The following is a 16,210-nucleotide window of genomic DNA, read 5'->3' as shown; positions in this document are numbered from 1 at the left end:
TTTTTCCACAAGCAAATTAATTTAGATTTTACCAGTTCCTTCAATGCATCAGACAGTCAAGAAACACACATTTTGAGGTTCACTTCTTTTAAACCAAGTTACTTTTGGTATAGGAAACTTAGTTTTTATGCCACCCAGAACATGATTCTGTTCTAGCCAACAGAATAATTCATAACTGCTTGGTTAACTACTAAATAGAACAGAATAAATTACAATTTACAATTCTGACTATAGTCTTACTTTTCAAAATACTTGGAAATACTGGGCATACTTGGAAACAGAATTTTCTTAATTCAAGCATTTGGATAGTGGTTACCATACCCAGGGTAGGTCCAACAAGTGACTGATTTTGATCCAGGACATAGTGCACTTCTTCTTTCATGTCAACAATGGCAGCAAATTCCTTAAGATGAGTAGATCTTGATGCTCCTAGTCTCTCTGCATATATCCAAAAAAGATTTGAATCCAGTAGATAGAGATTCAAGGTTTTGTTGGTCCTGCAGCTCAGACCAGTAATGTTCATACTACTAATATTAAGGTCAGGAATAAAACAATTCCTATCCTCAATGTGAGGAATAGAAAATTGGGTGTTATCTTTCTTCCCATGGGAAGAAAATGCTACTTTGGGGGTCTGAAAGATGGTCTTCTCAGAACTAATGAAACTTAAAAAATGCCTGTTTACTGTCCTGCAACATGCAGTGTAATAGCTAAAGGGACTATAGAAACTTAAGAAATTGCTGCACTCTATGGTATTTGATATAACTTGAAAAAAGGTATGTTCCTGGAGGTAGAAAGAGTCCAAAGCTGCTTCTATCTCTAAAAAGTTACAGTGTGGCACGTGGACTTTATTTGGTTTGACACCAAGAGTCTGGTTGACACAGAGCTCACAGACATTGTGAGTTCTGGAGATGGAATGCCACTGTGGCAGCACCACCGTGTTACAGCAGGGGGACCTGGAGATGGAAAAGGGTTCTGAGAGCTTCACATGTGCATCTGTTACAGAGGAATCAAAAGCTGGTGAATCAGTGTCTCCTAAGTGCTGAAGATCTGGCTCAGCTGCCTGGCTTTTGTTACACTTGTGGTATTCCAAGGCCACTTTGGTAATCTATGAGGGGAGAACAAAAGAAAGAAAGAAAAAAAATCAAGATTAATGGTATGTGGTTCACTCAAATGCAGCTCTCTCTTGCAGGTTTAACAACATATATGCAATTACAGATGGAATTTCAGAGAGATGAAGTTGACTAATCTTCTTTTTTCTTACAATATTATAGGGGGCTCTGACTTGATAATGAAATTAAATTTTCAGATATTTTAGCATATAAGCATTAAATATACAGACAAATAAAAAGTCACTTTAAAATATTCCGTCCACCACATCAATCTGAAGGTCCTCTTTGCATCATATTTATTGCAATGCAGTTAACACTACATTTTATGGTTAAATCCCACTAACACGAAGCATTAACGAGTCCAAGCTCCTGAATTTCCCTTATTTTCCAATATGAGAAGGAAATAAAGTGCTCTCATATGAAAAGGGAATAGAGATTTCTTCTGGTGTAGGTGGTGCACAGATTTTGTAACGATCATTAAGAGTGCTGAAGCAATGTCTGTATTCTCCCAACCATGGGCATACAGTTGCAATGCTGCAAGTGTATTTTGCACACAGTAATGTGACTTACTGGGAGAAGAAAGAAAAAAGGAAAAAAACTCCTGTCTCTCAGTGCCAACATTTCTGTGCTCCATCACCATTTTGCTTTTCACAACCATGGGTAAACAAGCAGAGAAAAAGGCATGTGTATGGACCACAGAAGGAATTCCCTTTCTAGGAGACAAAGAACAGAACACACAAGAAAGGAAAATGAAAGAAGAAGTTTCCTTTCATCCTCATTATCACATTAAACAAAACCCAGAACATACACACACTGCTTTCAGAGGAACAGAAGTCGTCGTGATTATCAAAGGGATGTTGAAGTGTCACATCTAGGAGGGGTGTTGTGCCACAGGACCATCAGTATTGAGCTCATTTCAGTGAGCTATGATCAGAAAACAAATTTTGCTCTAGAACTTCTAACATAAAAGTTGGGAGCCTTGTCCCTGCAACTGCCTTACAGTCAAGTGGGTTCATTGCCTGAGGAAACCCACAGGCTGGCTGCAGTAAACAGCTCCTCCCATGGCAAACAAACTGCATAATATCTCCATCAAACTGAAGCTATGCAAGAGCAACTGGAATATTTTGTATTTCATTTCACATTTTGATAAACACTGTTATTTAGCAGAATGAAATTTGAAATGGACCATCTTAGCTTGCACTGATTTGATCTAAAATAAGTGGTACCTGTTACTAGAATGTTTAACCTGTGACAAGCATCACTGATTTAAGTCTGCCAAAAATAAGACAGGTTACTACAAGAGTAATGGCAGTTCTTTTCCAGGCAGAGATTGCCCCAATCCTACCTTGTAGCAGTCAAGTTTAGCTGTCATTGTGTCTATTTCTACTTTGGCTAAATATTGTATCCTAAGTTATTTTCCTTTTTTCCTTATTGCTACAGACACTGCAATATTGATGTGGAAGGCCTACACTTTCCAGGACACAGATATCATGGATGTAAGTCAGCACTATCACCAAAACTTAGCCCTGCTTCTTGTCTCCCACAGATGCTTGTCTGTTGTTCCCCACTGTCCTCAGAGCTGTGGGATCACCGGTGGGATGTGCAGCTTTGTGTTATACTAAATGGGATGATGGATTCCAGCTGAAAAATAGCCCAGGGACAAAAAAACTGGTTTTCAGCCAAGTTAGCTTCCCTGCCTCATTTCTGCACAGCTACACAAACTCCTGTCCTGGGCAGTTCAGAACAGAAATAATGGCAGAGGAAGAGAAAACTGGAAGGTGATTAAAGAATGCATGGGGTATAAAAATCAGAGTGGTTCTGAGTAGGTTTTTGATTGGGCTGTATTTTAAATAATCTTCAATAACACTGTTTGGTTTTATAAAAGCTCTGTTCTTCCTTGCACAAGCACCTCTGGAAAGACAGTAGGAGAGTAGAAACAGAATGGGGTGGACAAAACACACAAGGCTTCTGTTCCAGCTGGCAAAGATCTGCATCTCTCCCACAGCACCCACCACAAGGAGGAGGTCAGGGAAGATCAAGATGCTTGTTCTAAACAACTGTTGAATGACACAAAGGTACATTGTGTGGAATGCAAACCAGTGTAAAGGAGTTGTGATAATATGGTTTGAGAAAGTGTTTTTAAGCAAAACTGGATAGTTTGAACAGCGAAATAAAATGAAATAAAATTAAGGTCAGACCACCGACTACAGCTCTCAAGTTCTACTATTTCTGAAGTAAAAAAAAATAAATTATTTCACTTACTTCATCTAAATGAGGATGAATTTCTGCTAAGGGATTGTAAGGTATAAATATGAGAAGTGCTGGTCCTTTCTTCAACTCATTGTTCAGAAGAAGGCTTTTCCCCCCGTGTGGTCTCAGCCAGCGTATGAGCATCTCTCGGTTTTCCAGGGCCCACTTGCAGATGTTCTCAGCAGTGTAGTTCATGATGTCTTTTGGATAGATCTTGAAGGGGGAAAAGAATAGTTCTTTGTCCTCACTTGGTTTAGTAATGAATGCAGTTCTCCAGTACGGCCTGCTTTGTTACTGGAATGACTAACACTCTCTTTCTAAATGTGATATTAGACACCAGTCAACAAACCTGAGCATTTCATAAACTCTTTCCCTCTGGAAAAGCCTCCAAAATGCTCATCAGGTTATAGTAACACACACAAGCAAAAAGAATTCTACCAGGGAAGCTCCTCTTTCTTTTATTATATGTTTATAATCTTGACTTTTTCTCAATAATACAAATTTTCTTTGTAATTGAAAGAGCCCTAAGTTGGTATCATCACATACGTTGATTTACAGAATATTAGAATATTTTTTTCCCACTACTAACTCACCATATTAACTCATTTTAAATTAGCCTTCTAAGACCCAGACATCAAGACTGCATTTAAAACTGGTATTTCTTATTACTGAATGCATCATAAAACTAGTGAATTACTGAAATGCATAATAAAAAGTGCTCACAGCTTCTAGGATCAATTTTAATAAATTCAGGCAAGTTTACCTTAAATAATTTGCATAGACAATAGTCTTTTATGTATTTTGTTATTTCACCTGAAAAATCCCTACCTTCCCTAGCTTCAATTAAATAAAATACACATCACAATACCATCCTCACAGCATTTCCCCTCATGGTAGCAGTGTGGGTAGGGAAGGTCTCTATGCCAAATAGCAAATCTGAAAGTTAGTATTTTCAGCCTTAGCTTACCAAAAAAAATAAGGCACATGGAGTAAGAGTTATTATAAATTCAGCTAATTTAATTTGTGTGATTCTTCTAATCAGTGCCATGTCATACCTTTAAAACAAAATGCAAGTTTTCACTATTCCTACTATCCTTCCACAAAATCTCTTTGTCCATATCCTCACTCAAGCAGCCTTCTAATTCTGATCCACTGAAAGATGTAGAAGCTTTGAGAAAATGTCTTTGTGTAGTGATTTCTGAAGTGCTTGGGGTATTAGGTTTTGATCAGCTGGGGTCTCAGCTACTGTTTCAAACAGCTGCTGACAGGTAGAATGAAAATGTGTATTACTGTACAAAATTATACTTCTCAAACATCCCGTGTCCTAAAGCTCTGTGAAACATTTATTCATGGTCTGGTATGACAGAGCTTCAACCTCCACGTGCTGTCCCAGGGTCACTAGAAGAGAAGTGCAACACTCACAAGGGATGTGTTGGCGTGCCTGTGCAAATACACGCTGCCAGAATGCTCCAGGGAGAGCTCCTGTGCCACACGTCTGTCCGTGATCACTCCAAAGCGGATCGTCCCAAGGTAATCTGCAAGGGCAGAGGGACAGACTTTAAACACAGTTACACACACTGAAAGCCTCAGAGCACCACCTTCAGACCAAAACACAGAGCACTGCTGGGAAAAGGCACAGGGACCTGGGAACAGCAGCTGCCAACGCTGGTGACTGAGGCAGAAGTCGGTGACAAAAACAAACGTGTTCCTCTTCTGCACGGAGGGGATACAGAATGTCAACCTGGACGGTCCAATTTCTTCATTTGCTTATTAAATATAGCATCTGGTATCACAGATGCACTTTGCTATGTTTTATGGCATCTCAAAAGCCAAGATGATACACATGTATGAACACTGATTGTTTAAGTGATGCATATTTATAGTAAATTCATATTATTTAAATACATGTTATTATAAATATATAGTCTATATTTATAAATGTGTACACACAAAGACAGATTGCCTCTCATCTTTATGTGGCAAAGAACTGTCCCAGCATATAAATGAAATCACAGAACAAAACAGAACAGGCTCTACATCAAGCCAGTGGCACAGTAAAATATACAAATAATGGTATTAATTTCCCTCATTTGCTGACAGGAATATCCATGAAATGTGCTAATCCTAACTTCAAGATAGTTCCATTCAGAAGGATGGAAAAACAGGTATTAATCATATACAAAGTTTGCATGTTTAAACACAGGAGGTTTTGTATTTTAGATTACTAAGGGGTGGAAAGCCCTTCCCATCATGCTGCCTTGTGCCAGCTCTCTGAGTCCATCCAGGAAAGCACTTTGCTGAATTCAGTTACTAAGTATTGACAAAGTCAAATTCATCCAATGCCTCTGACATTGCACATGTTGCATAAGACCAAAGATCTTGGATTCCACTTAAATGAAGTAGTGGAATCTGCTTATGGCTCTGTATGGGTTGTGTGGGGGGTTTTGAGGAATCTGTATCCTAGTGTATCTTTGGACAGCAGCCTGTCATACACTCCATTCCATGATGGGTGATCACATAATAAGCTTTTCATGTAAGCATCCTATGAGATGGTCTCATAATTAGATCAACATCAAAAACACACAGAAGGGATTAATTCCCAAGTTACAAAATATTGCCAAAAACTACTAAAGCTCTTATACATAACTCATTCACAGATGCTTAAAATTATGAAAACGAAGCTTTTACCTTTCTTTAATGAATGTAATGCTGATGTGAAGAATGTTAAATAACCAGGTGGTTGAGGTGAAGCATTGAACTCAAAATACCCCACAACTCCAGGCTGAAATAAGAAGAATTAGAGTTATTTAAGCTATTTTCAAGTATAAATATATGGGAACAGCAATTATTCACCTACAGTAAACCACAACAAATTCTTAAAAGACAACAATGTTTACTGAAGAACAGCCACTTTACACTGCAAGGAAAAATTTAGTATTTAAAGACTGACTAGAAAACAGTTCTAAAGTTGTCATTCAAAAGTCATGTATGAGAAAGGGGTTTATGGATGCTGAGTTTCTAATGGTGTATTGCCCATGTTAGCTATTAAAGTTCATGAAAAACAATTCATATTTGCTTTGCAACTATTTTGTAAGTCAGTTCCAGCACCAAGGTAAGAAACATAAGCATCATAAAGATTTCTTTTAGAATTGGAATGTCAAATGTGATTTTTCACAGTATAAACAGCTTAAGCAATAATTATGTTGCACATAATTAGCAACTACATATGAATTCACACTTTGTGTGTGAATACCTGAACTGCTAAGCCCAGTGATCATCCCATCTTTAAGGTATCAGTCACTGTAAATCCTTTCAGTATATCCTGCAAGAACCAGTGACAGACCAGCTGCACAAAGACAAGGAGAGCCCCACATCCCATCAGCATATCCACAAAGTTCTTCAAATTGCCAAAGAGACAATTTAAAATTTAAAAGACTTATCCTTAAACAAAGAGGCTGATTGATTTTTCCAGGTGAATGACTTCATATGAAATTCAGGAAGAGAATCTGGGAGAAGCTGTCTTGGAACAGAGAGGTGCATAGTCTAGACTTCTCTTGTTCCAATGTTTCAGTTAAGTTTCAGTTCTAAATTTTGCAAAATATATTCCATTAAAAGTTACTATTAAATTATGGTTTTAATGCATCACTCAAGTTGGCTTAATAAACTTTCAGGACAGAGTAAGTGATGGAATTTGGTTATTTTGTATTGTTTGTTTCCCAGTTCCACCAGTGCACACAGAAAGCATTTGATACACAAAGCAAGAGCAGCCCAGGGATTGCTGTGGAACAAGAGATTCCAGACTCCCCAATTACCCATTTGTGTGGTAAATATATTCTCACATAAGTATCTTCATTTGGCATTTCAGAGCCTGCACTTTTTTTGTTGAGTTTTACATAAAAAAATTTAAATTTCTTTTTAAAACATGAACATACATTTTACCTCCTATTGTTAATATGAATTCAGATATTCATCTCAGTCATACAAACTGACCTAACTCACTATGAATTAGTGATCTCAGGATGTTCTCCAATAATAACATTGCCCATTCCAGCTAATGACCTCCTCTTTTTAGGCAGGAATTCTCTTCTATGAATGAATGCTAAACACAAGACCCTTGTTCATAAAGATTCCTTATGAGGTACCCCAAGAAAATTATCAATAGTAAAAATGAGATATAAGCAGTTAGTGAAATTTATGCAATAATAATTGCCAAGAAGGAAGTAAAAATATAAATGTAGTAGTAGTGAAAAAACACAGCAGTGTTCTTTTTTAAACAACAAACAGGCTAGTAATTAATGTTTATCTTTTTTTCTAGTTCCAAATTAAGACAGTAAAAGAAACAATCCCTTATAAAAAACTTTCAAAGCATTCAAGTGAACCAAAATAAGAAGACAGATAAGATTATCAAAATTGTAGTATCTCATTTCCTAGGACCATTTTTGAATACTAATCCCATACCAAGCAAACTTATGGCACCAAACAGTGAATGAAAGAAGAGTCAAAAGTGACAGTAAAATGTGACAAGAAGCCAAAAGTCAGATGTAGAAATATTTATGTTAAATATTTAAAAAGGTAACATTCTGATTCTGACTGCCAGTTCTGTTGTACAATAACAGCAGTTTAAGACTTCAATTAAAAAAGAAATTGTAGTAGGAGAACATATACTAATGCTATATGCCTAATCAGTAATCTGGTTAATTAATGGCCTTTTAATGACCATCCCAGAGGAGTTAGAATTTTTGCCCTGTGATAGGCTGCAATTATACCCAGGAGGACAGTGACTAAAATGCTGCATTTCTTCTCAAGTACCACAAAAATGTTCCCACCTATATGAACGAAGAGATTCAGCTGCTCACACCAACTGCTCTGCTCGTTTAACAAAGCTGAGCACTTCCAGGGCATGGTGACTAACAAGAATTCTTGCTCTGTACAAGCGAGATTCAAGTCTCACAGGAAAGATCTCGATGCAAAGAAGAGGTTCTTAGTTTGGAATGCAAGCAGGCCACGAGCAGCTTGACAGCAACAACTCCCACTTCATGTAAGACCCTCCAAAACACTCAGTAAGTGCTGCAGCAACAGCTGTCTGCAAACAGTTTATGAGTTTTTTACATACAAGCTGTTACTGATGGTCAGCTGCTTCCAGGCAACATCTCTGTGGAGCTCTGGGTAACCCCCTTCATGCAGGCAGTTAGGAATTATTAGTGGAAGAGGATAAGACTTGCTGCTATACAAAGTAGGAGGATAAAACACTGTAATGTGACACAGGGGTTGTTAGGAGCATTAGGAGTGTTGGTGTTGCTAGAACAGAGCTTGCTGGAGCTTTTCTTCCCATGAAACAATTTTCAACCCCTGTCTCAAACGGAGTGTCTGTAGGAAAGGCTTTGGAGCAAACCTGAGGATGTCAATAGTGAAGAGTTATTAGTACCATCTCCTAAGGAAACTCATATATGGAAATACAGAATCATTAACTGTAGTGGAGCCTGTTTCTTGCTTGGTCTCTGCACCGCAAGAATAGAAAGTGGTGTGTGATGCAATTAAATCAAGTAACAGACTTGACAAGAATCCCAACAATTACAAAACAGCAAGTTCATGGAAACTTTTGGAATTAACAGAGATCTTCAGATGAGTAATTTTTATTGGAGAACAGCCACCATGGTTTTATTCCAGAACCACACCTCAAATCTACCACAGTTCTTTGAAGGGATGAGCAAGCATGAAGATGCTTGATCTACTCCATGCAGCATGCTGTACTTCCACAAAGCCTACAAGACATTACCAAGCACCTTGGAAGAAAGTAAGGTGATAAGGAATAACATGGAAGGTCCTTTTCTAGATCAGTAGAAAAGACAAAAAACTACAGGTAGAAGTTATTTTTTTTTGGCAGCCGAAGACAGTCAGCCAGGCTGTGTACTGATACTCATGGAGTTAAGGATGTGTACTGATACTCATGGAGTTCAACATTCCTAAAAGGACTTCAGAAAAGAGAGAGAATGGTGAGGAACAAAATTTGCAAAGGTTATTTGGAATCACTGGAACTACAGCTGACTGGAAGAGCTGCAGAAAGACAGTATTGAATGACTGTGATGAAAGAGCTCTGTAATTTAAAAGCCAATAAATGAGAAATAATGGGAACAGAGAACAGGAAAAAAACACAGCTACTGATTAGCTTTTACAATCAGATGTTTTTAATACTCAATCAAGTTATTTCTACCCCAATTTGTAATTTTTAAAAAATGTATTGGCTATGTCACATTGAAGTAAGGGAGATGATTCTTTTCAGAATCTCAGACTTGTGCAGACAGGCAATTCCTGCCTCATTTTATCTGTGAGCACAGGAAAGAAAACAGCAAGAGGAAAGGAATGTGTTTTCTCTGGGGAACAGAAGAACCAATATTACATAGCAGCAAATCTACACTGTAGAAATGCAAAGAAACTGTTGATTGATATTAATTAAATTTACCAGTAAGAGTTTGCTCATTTTCCAAGGACATTAAAAATGTTGGATATCCAGAACTGAAAGCAAATTCTCACACCATCATTTAACACAGGCACCTCAGCATCCCACACAAAAGCAACCTGAATCCCCTTCTGTGTCAGATCCTACCCAGCTGGCTAATGCTCAGGGAGCACTTCCACACAAATACAGCGGAGCAGAGAGCTGACATCACGTTTAGACACACACCAGCTCCCTCCCAGAGAGACCAGCTCTCCTGAAGCCAGAAAATGATGAGCTCTCTGGGCACATTTAATTTTCATAAATGAGTGAAGCTTTTGGTGTAACTACAGTGGCTTCATGTTTCCTGCCCTGCGCCTCGGGAGGACAAGGGCATTTCTAGCAGCTGGGTTAGTCAGTGAGGAATCAGCCAGGCCAGTTCGGATTAAAGTGAAACTGTTACATCTCTGCAGCTGAGAAAACAAAATGACTACAGGTACTCAGAGGTACCCTGAGTTATGGCAGAACGTGCAGATCTTTCTCCTCTTACATCTTCCTATACACTCCCAAGATTTTAACTGCTTTCCAAATGGGGGGTTTTTCCTTGCTCTCGAAAATTAAATTCTAATTCTAATCCAGTTCTAGTTTTGCACTAGTATCATTCCACAACCACAAAAAACAACCTTAAACAGTATCAAAAAACGCAGATTTGAACTTCGGCGTCTTCAACCCGAAGTGTTTTCACGGGGTTTGAGCGCCCTCTTGTGAGAGCAGCGCAGCATGTCACGATAGTCGTGATCGGGTCGAGGACGGGACAAAACAACAAGGAACAAACACCACCTGTCCTTACATTTAGCTGGATTCTGTTCACCAGCATTTCTTTTTGTTTGCAGAACCCATTCGCTGGCAAAACAAAGGGCTGACAATTAGATACTGACGACGATAAATCTTTCAGGAACTCTGAGCTTCAAGTTAATCAGCTTTTCAACGAAGAAACCACAAAAACATGGTCCAGCAGGCAGTGGTCAAGGTGCCCAATGAGCAGTCCTTGACAGTCTTCTGTCCTTTCATTTCTGCTAAAAGTCAGTATTTTTTACATACAGAAGATCAAAAATCAAAGGAAGACACTAGCCAAGGGTCTCAAAATTGCAATTACTTTGTGCCATGCGTGCACTTCCTGCAGACTACTTTATTCCCCAAACTTCCTCACTTCTTAAACACAGGAGTCAGTCCTGGATTGTACTTTCTACAAATGGTATTAAGTTTTTCAATTTGCATGGAAATCATTAGAAATAGTTCACATTTCTGTTTAAAATTATGAAATGACCTGTTTATTTCTGGTTTAAAACTATCTTTTCCTTTGGGTCTGACTATGTTTCCCTCCCATCCACCTTCATAAACAATCCTGTTTCTTCCACCTTATCTGTTATTTTTGTATCCCCTTCTCTTCTTCCTGCTTAACTTTACAGAGGCAAGCTACTGTACCAAGTGGTACAACCTCAGCCTTAAATGAGTGCAGGGCAACATGACAGATCAGACTCTACTCTTGGGCCATTTTGGGAAAAAAAAAGAACCAACAAATGCTGAACATAAACAGAGATTTGGCATTTGGAGCCACAGAATTTCAAGCACAGGAATGGGGGAAGTTTGAACACAGAAACAAAAATAACTGTTCAATTGCTAAGCAGTGTTTAAAAAATATTTTCTGTTCCCTCCTAAGTTTGCCTTTTATCTTAACCTTTTTCCAATAGAACTGCACCTCTTACTGTAAAGCAAATTCAAACTTAATGACAATAAGCTTATTAGTTATCTTCTGCAGACTACCTAGAAATAATTCATGTAACACAGACGAAACCCAAGGATGGCTGTTTTCAGATCTCTTTAAGAGGCAAAAGAATGTTTTAGAAAAACATTTTAGAATGGCAAAACTGAAGCAGTGAGAGGACAACAGAAATGCTTGTGATCACAGAAAGTATCAGCACCAGAGACAGGCACACAACTCACTACTCCTGACTCACATTCCATGCTTAAAACACTGGAAAGCCAAGCCCACTAACAGTTCCTGGCAGGAACAGCACAGCCCCTGCCCACAGTGACCAGCAGCGTGTGTCCCCTCACGCCGTGGCCGCTGTCACTTAACACACAGGACCTGCTCCATCCTGCAGCAGAACCAGTCATGAGGACATGCCCCAGTTCCCAGAGGATCTGCTTCATTCTGGGACACTGGAGGGTCCCTCACACGTTGTACCCACTACTACAGCAGGGATTTGTCACTCAGCTCGGGGTTCAGTAAGATTGTTGTATTTCTGCACTGTGCACTACAGAAATGAACAGTTATAAAGGGACTGGAAATGGTTCTGTTGTAAGTACATGATGTCTTATTGGAAGTTATTAATCCACTAGTATTGTTACCAGTCTTGGCACCCCTGAAAACAACAGACTAAAAATTAATAAAACACCATGTCCCAGTGGATTAAAACCATGAAGTTACCCCCATACAATGTGGTTAGGAGCTCTTATTTCAACTAATTTCACATTTGTTTTTACTTAACAGATTTATCCTACAAGAAAGGCTTAACATTCCTTTAAAGATTAAATAATGATTGTATATTTCTCAAATGCTGTCCCAACTTAGACTGAAGATTTTTGTGAAAAGATTTCTTCCTCATTTCTTGTTCATATGTAACTTTCTGGTGAGGTAACAATTTGATTGTTGTCTCTACATGCTAAAGTACTGTAAATTAAGAGCATCACTAAATCATAAGAGTAACTATACAGGGAACCAACATTATGAATTTGTCATTTAATATTTTTATGATTTTAACAAATTTACAGGGCACTGATTTCAGTGGAGCAGATCAAATTTAATCCTTAGACAAGTCAAACTGTTTCTGAACCACAGTGGTAAAGCTAGAGAAGAGAGATAAGTACCTCATAATTTGAGAGGAAATCTAGTAATTTTGATCGAGACGAGATGTAGAGTAGTGGTGTCATCACCCGGCGAACAAACTTTTCAATATAAACAGCACTCATTGGGCCTTTGTATTCAATTGGTCCAAAACTAGTACCAAAAAAAATAATAGAACATTAAGACTTAAATTAACAACAGAGAGTCCTTCCTGGGGGTGGCAGATAGGAGTTACACAGACAGCATGCTCAGCCTCTAGGGAATCGCTCTCCGTGTTTACCAGCAGCTTCGGTGACTGATGGGGAGTTGTGATATCAGAGGAAAGCACAGCACAGGAATCCCAAACATTCTGTGGGAAGGGGCAGTGTGTTGGTAAGGACAGAGGGATGGAGAACACTTCTGAGTCCCATTAAAGTTGGTAAAATGCAGGTATAAATGATATGATGACATGCGTATCTTTGTGCTTGGTCCATGTGACCAATACATGTGACTTACACACATGTGACTTAAAAGTACAGATCTGAAAAAATGTCACTATTTTCACTTGATTTTTCAGTATCTCAAACAGTATCAACCTGGAAAGGTGCAATATTTTTACACAGACTTTTACAGGAAGCAATCAGTAAGGCAGGGACAAATCCAGGCCTACGACTGATGAACAAACTAAACAAATCTAGAGTTCCTCCCAGCCATCTGATAAAACAGCTCACACCACATTAGGCAGTGCTAAAACAGAAGGCAGGCTGGGTCTTGCAGATACGATTTCCAGAGGTTCCCCTTATCCCCTTGAAATCCTGCACCTGATTTATTATCATGAGGTTGGACAAAGCATCACTGTCCAAAATGAAATCAAACACAAAAAGCACAAAGAATTAGTCCACTTCCACTGAAGAATTTAATGGGATGCATTTTTAATATAGTTTGTATAGCTTGTACAGACACATTGGAAAATATCAAACTGACAACTGAGGTACCTCTATTCAGGTGCTCTGAAGTTCTTCTAGAGCCCACTAGATTATTCTACATCCTACACTGGTTTATTACAAACCTTTCCTTCACAGCAACACACAGTGCTTCAACATGTCACATGCCCAGGACACCACATTCAACATTTAATACCTCAGGCACCAGGGGGTTTTATGAAGTATCAATACAGAATTACACCTCATCTTGTTGCAACTCTGTTTTAATGTTACTGATAATACCCAAGTGCATCCATCTATTGTGTTGTAAGTTCAAGATCAAGTAAGTTTAAGTCAATGTACATCCAAGTGGGATTGTAAGGTTCTTGTGTTGCAGTTTGAATTATGCCAGTGTCACCTGTGTCTACTCCAAGTTCAGCTAACAAATACCAGGACTGTTTCTCCTTAATGCATAAATCCCCCCCCAAAAACCATAACCAGCCTCTGTGATGAAAGAGAGCTGCAGTTCAAGACTAGAGTACAAAAGTACAATGCAAGGGATAAACTATGTATGTAGCATTAGAAAGTGTGCTTCCTTACCTTGTGCTCCACACAAAGAGGAAAAAAAAAGGATAATACATACAAATACTAAAAAATAAAAATGAGGTTATATAAAATTGTATACAATGATATCTCAACATCTGGAGCATAAAAAGTGAGTTCAAATTTAGAAGGAGGTCTTCAGTACACAGTGCCATTTAAATATGCACTTGAATTCCACTCACTTCAACAACCCTTAAGTACATTCTTTATTGCTGTAATAAATTAGGACCAGTCAATATAATCCATCTACAGAGCAAGTAGTCAACTGAAATTAATATATAACTCTGAATTCTTTACTTTTTATTGGAGGCAGAACTTTCAGAAGACGCACAGGCAAAACAAAATTTCTTTAAGGATGAAGAATTGCCCAGCATGTCATTTAACTGACATTTACAGCCCTACCTGGCACCTGAGTAGCACACAGGATGAGCTTCACCCAGAGTCTCCTCCTCTACAGCTGTTTACTATAGCCATAAATGTAACATTTTCAAACTGCAGCATTTTATATGATATCTCTGTTCCCCAAAACAGCAATAAAAAGCCCAGACCATACATAAGAAATCTTACCTCCGATGGTATAAATGTATCACAGGAAAATAAAAGAAATGCTTCTGCTTCCTGCATTTCCCCTGGTTCCACCAGCAATTTATAGCCACAAACAGCACCTGCAAAGCAGGTAAAAATTCACAGCTAACAAAGTACACTACTATGACTTTTTTATCCCAGCTGTACTTTTTATAATCTATTCCATCTGCTATTTTCAGGGCCTTTTCAACTAAGCATTCCATACCTGTTGCTCTAAATTCTATCACACAAAGACTTTTTTTTGTCATTTTGCAACAGCAATCCTTTTGGTCGCTATTCTTTCTAGTTTTTATGGTTCTTCACCTAAATCCTTCAAATGTACTGATTTAGTTGTAACCCATATTAATTACTTTTTCTGCAGTGGAGCTCAACAAGTGGAGGTTTAAGACAGCTGTACCTGTGAAGTGTTCACAGGTACACAACTGCTAGAAAGCTTACAATCTTATATGATTACCAGTGTCTCCAAGGATCCTGGAACTGGAAACAAACTCCGTGGAATTTCTGTCTGAAGGCAGGTGAATAAATCTGAGAACACTTTACAACAAGAAACTTGTAGAGTTCCCCATTCAGGAGCAGAAATAACCGAGCAGGAATCACAGTTTGCCTCCATTTATTCTAACACTCTGTATGCTATATTAAAATTAAGACCACTGGCTGAGTTACCCAAATATGTGGGCATTCAAGTCCTACTGGTTCCCATGGGAGGCCAGAAATCAGCATCAGCTGGGACACTCAAAAAGCTATCAGGTCACGTTTAAGATTGGTATCTTCTCTGGAGGTACCTGGTCTGACAAGCTGCTGGCCACACGTTCTATCTCTTCTCTTGCTGCGATGGACTGCCCACACCACGGGGCGTAGAAGAAATAGAGCACGATCTCCGAGTCCTGCCGGAGCTGCTCTGCAGAGTCCAGCTGGCCCCGGAACAGATCCACCACCGGAGACCTCGCGGAGAAAAAACTCACGGGGAGCTTCGCTGCCATTGTCACATCTTTTGCTCGGCTGCAGGAAAAGATGAAGAGAGCGGTTACTGAGACTGCAGAGCAGCAGTTAAATGTGTGCCCGAAGCCAGAATCTTTGTCCTTAGCAAAAGTCACGCAACGACAAAACTTGGGAAATTGGTGCAAACAACTCCAACTCTCACCACGTGAGTCAGGTTCAGGAAACACCATAAAAGCTAAAGATCACCCTGCCCAACTTTACAAAGCCACGCTGGGACACCACGCACTATGTCTCTGGGCACGTTAGCTCACACTCTTACAGCTGGCTGCCACAGAGTATTCACACAAGGAAGAGTGATTTCTTTGGATTTCTTGCCTGGCCTCGTCCTCTTTTAACACTTGTACTTTAGGTAACAGCACCCTGATAAGAAAAGAGACGCTGGTCATAAAGTTTTGTGATGTGATGTTTATATAAACAGAGA

The 16,210-nt window shown here is 39.0% G+C and overlaps 1 protein-coding gene across 3 annotated transcripts in view; it reads right to left on the bottom strand.

Moving 5' to 3' along the window:
- Positions 1-16,210, bottom strand: part of TXNDC11 (thioredoxin domain containing 11) — a 23,619-nt gene extending 7,409 nt beyond the window's left edge. Inside the window, exons 1-8 of one of the 3 annotated variants that reach the window (XM_027655071.1) lie at positions 16,075-16,210; positions 15,573-15,789; positions 14,773-14,870; positions 12,724-12,853; positions 6,048-6,141; positions 4,782-4,894; positions 3,372-3,572; positions 322-1,105 (exon numbers count right to left, since the gene is read on the bottom strand). In XM_027655071.1, coding sequence (XP_027510872.1) covers positions 322-1,105; positions 3,372-3,572; positions 4,782-4,894; positions 6,048-6,141; positions 12,724-12,853; positions 14,773-14,870; positions 15,573-15,789; positions 16,075-16,175 — 1,738 coding nt within the window. In that variant the 5' untranslated portion in view covers positions 16,176-16,210. Of the gene's footprint in view, positions 1-321; positions 1,106-3,371; positions 3,573-4,781; positions 4,895-6,047; positions 6,142-12,723; positions 12,854-14,772; positions 14,871-15,572; positions 16,012-16,074 lie in introns of those variants that run through there. The other 2 variants (XM_027655070.1, XM_027655072.1) reach the window with 2 other exon arrangements.

The sequence above is a fragment of the Corapipo altera genome, unplaced genomic scaffold (genome assembly GCF_003945725.1).
Source record: "Corapipo altera isolate COAL_440 unplaced genomic scaffold, ASM394572v1 98, whole genome shotgun sequence".
Taxonomy (NCBI): domain Eukaryota; kingdom Metazoa; phylum Chordata; class Aves; order Passeriformes; family Pipridae; genus Corapipo; species Corapipo altera.
Note: the sequence above shows the minus strand (reverse complement) of the source record. Positions and strands in the feature narration are given on the sequence as shown.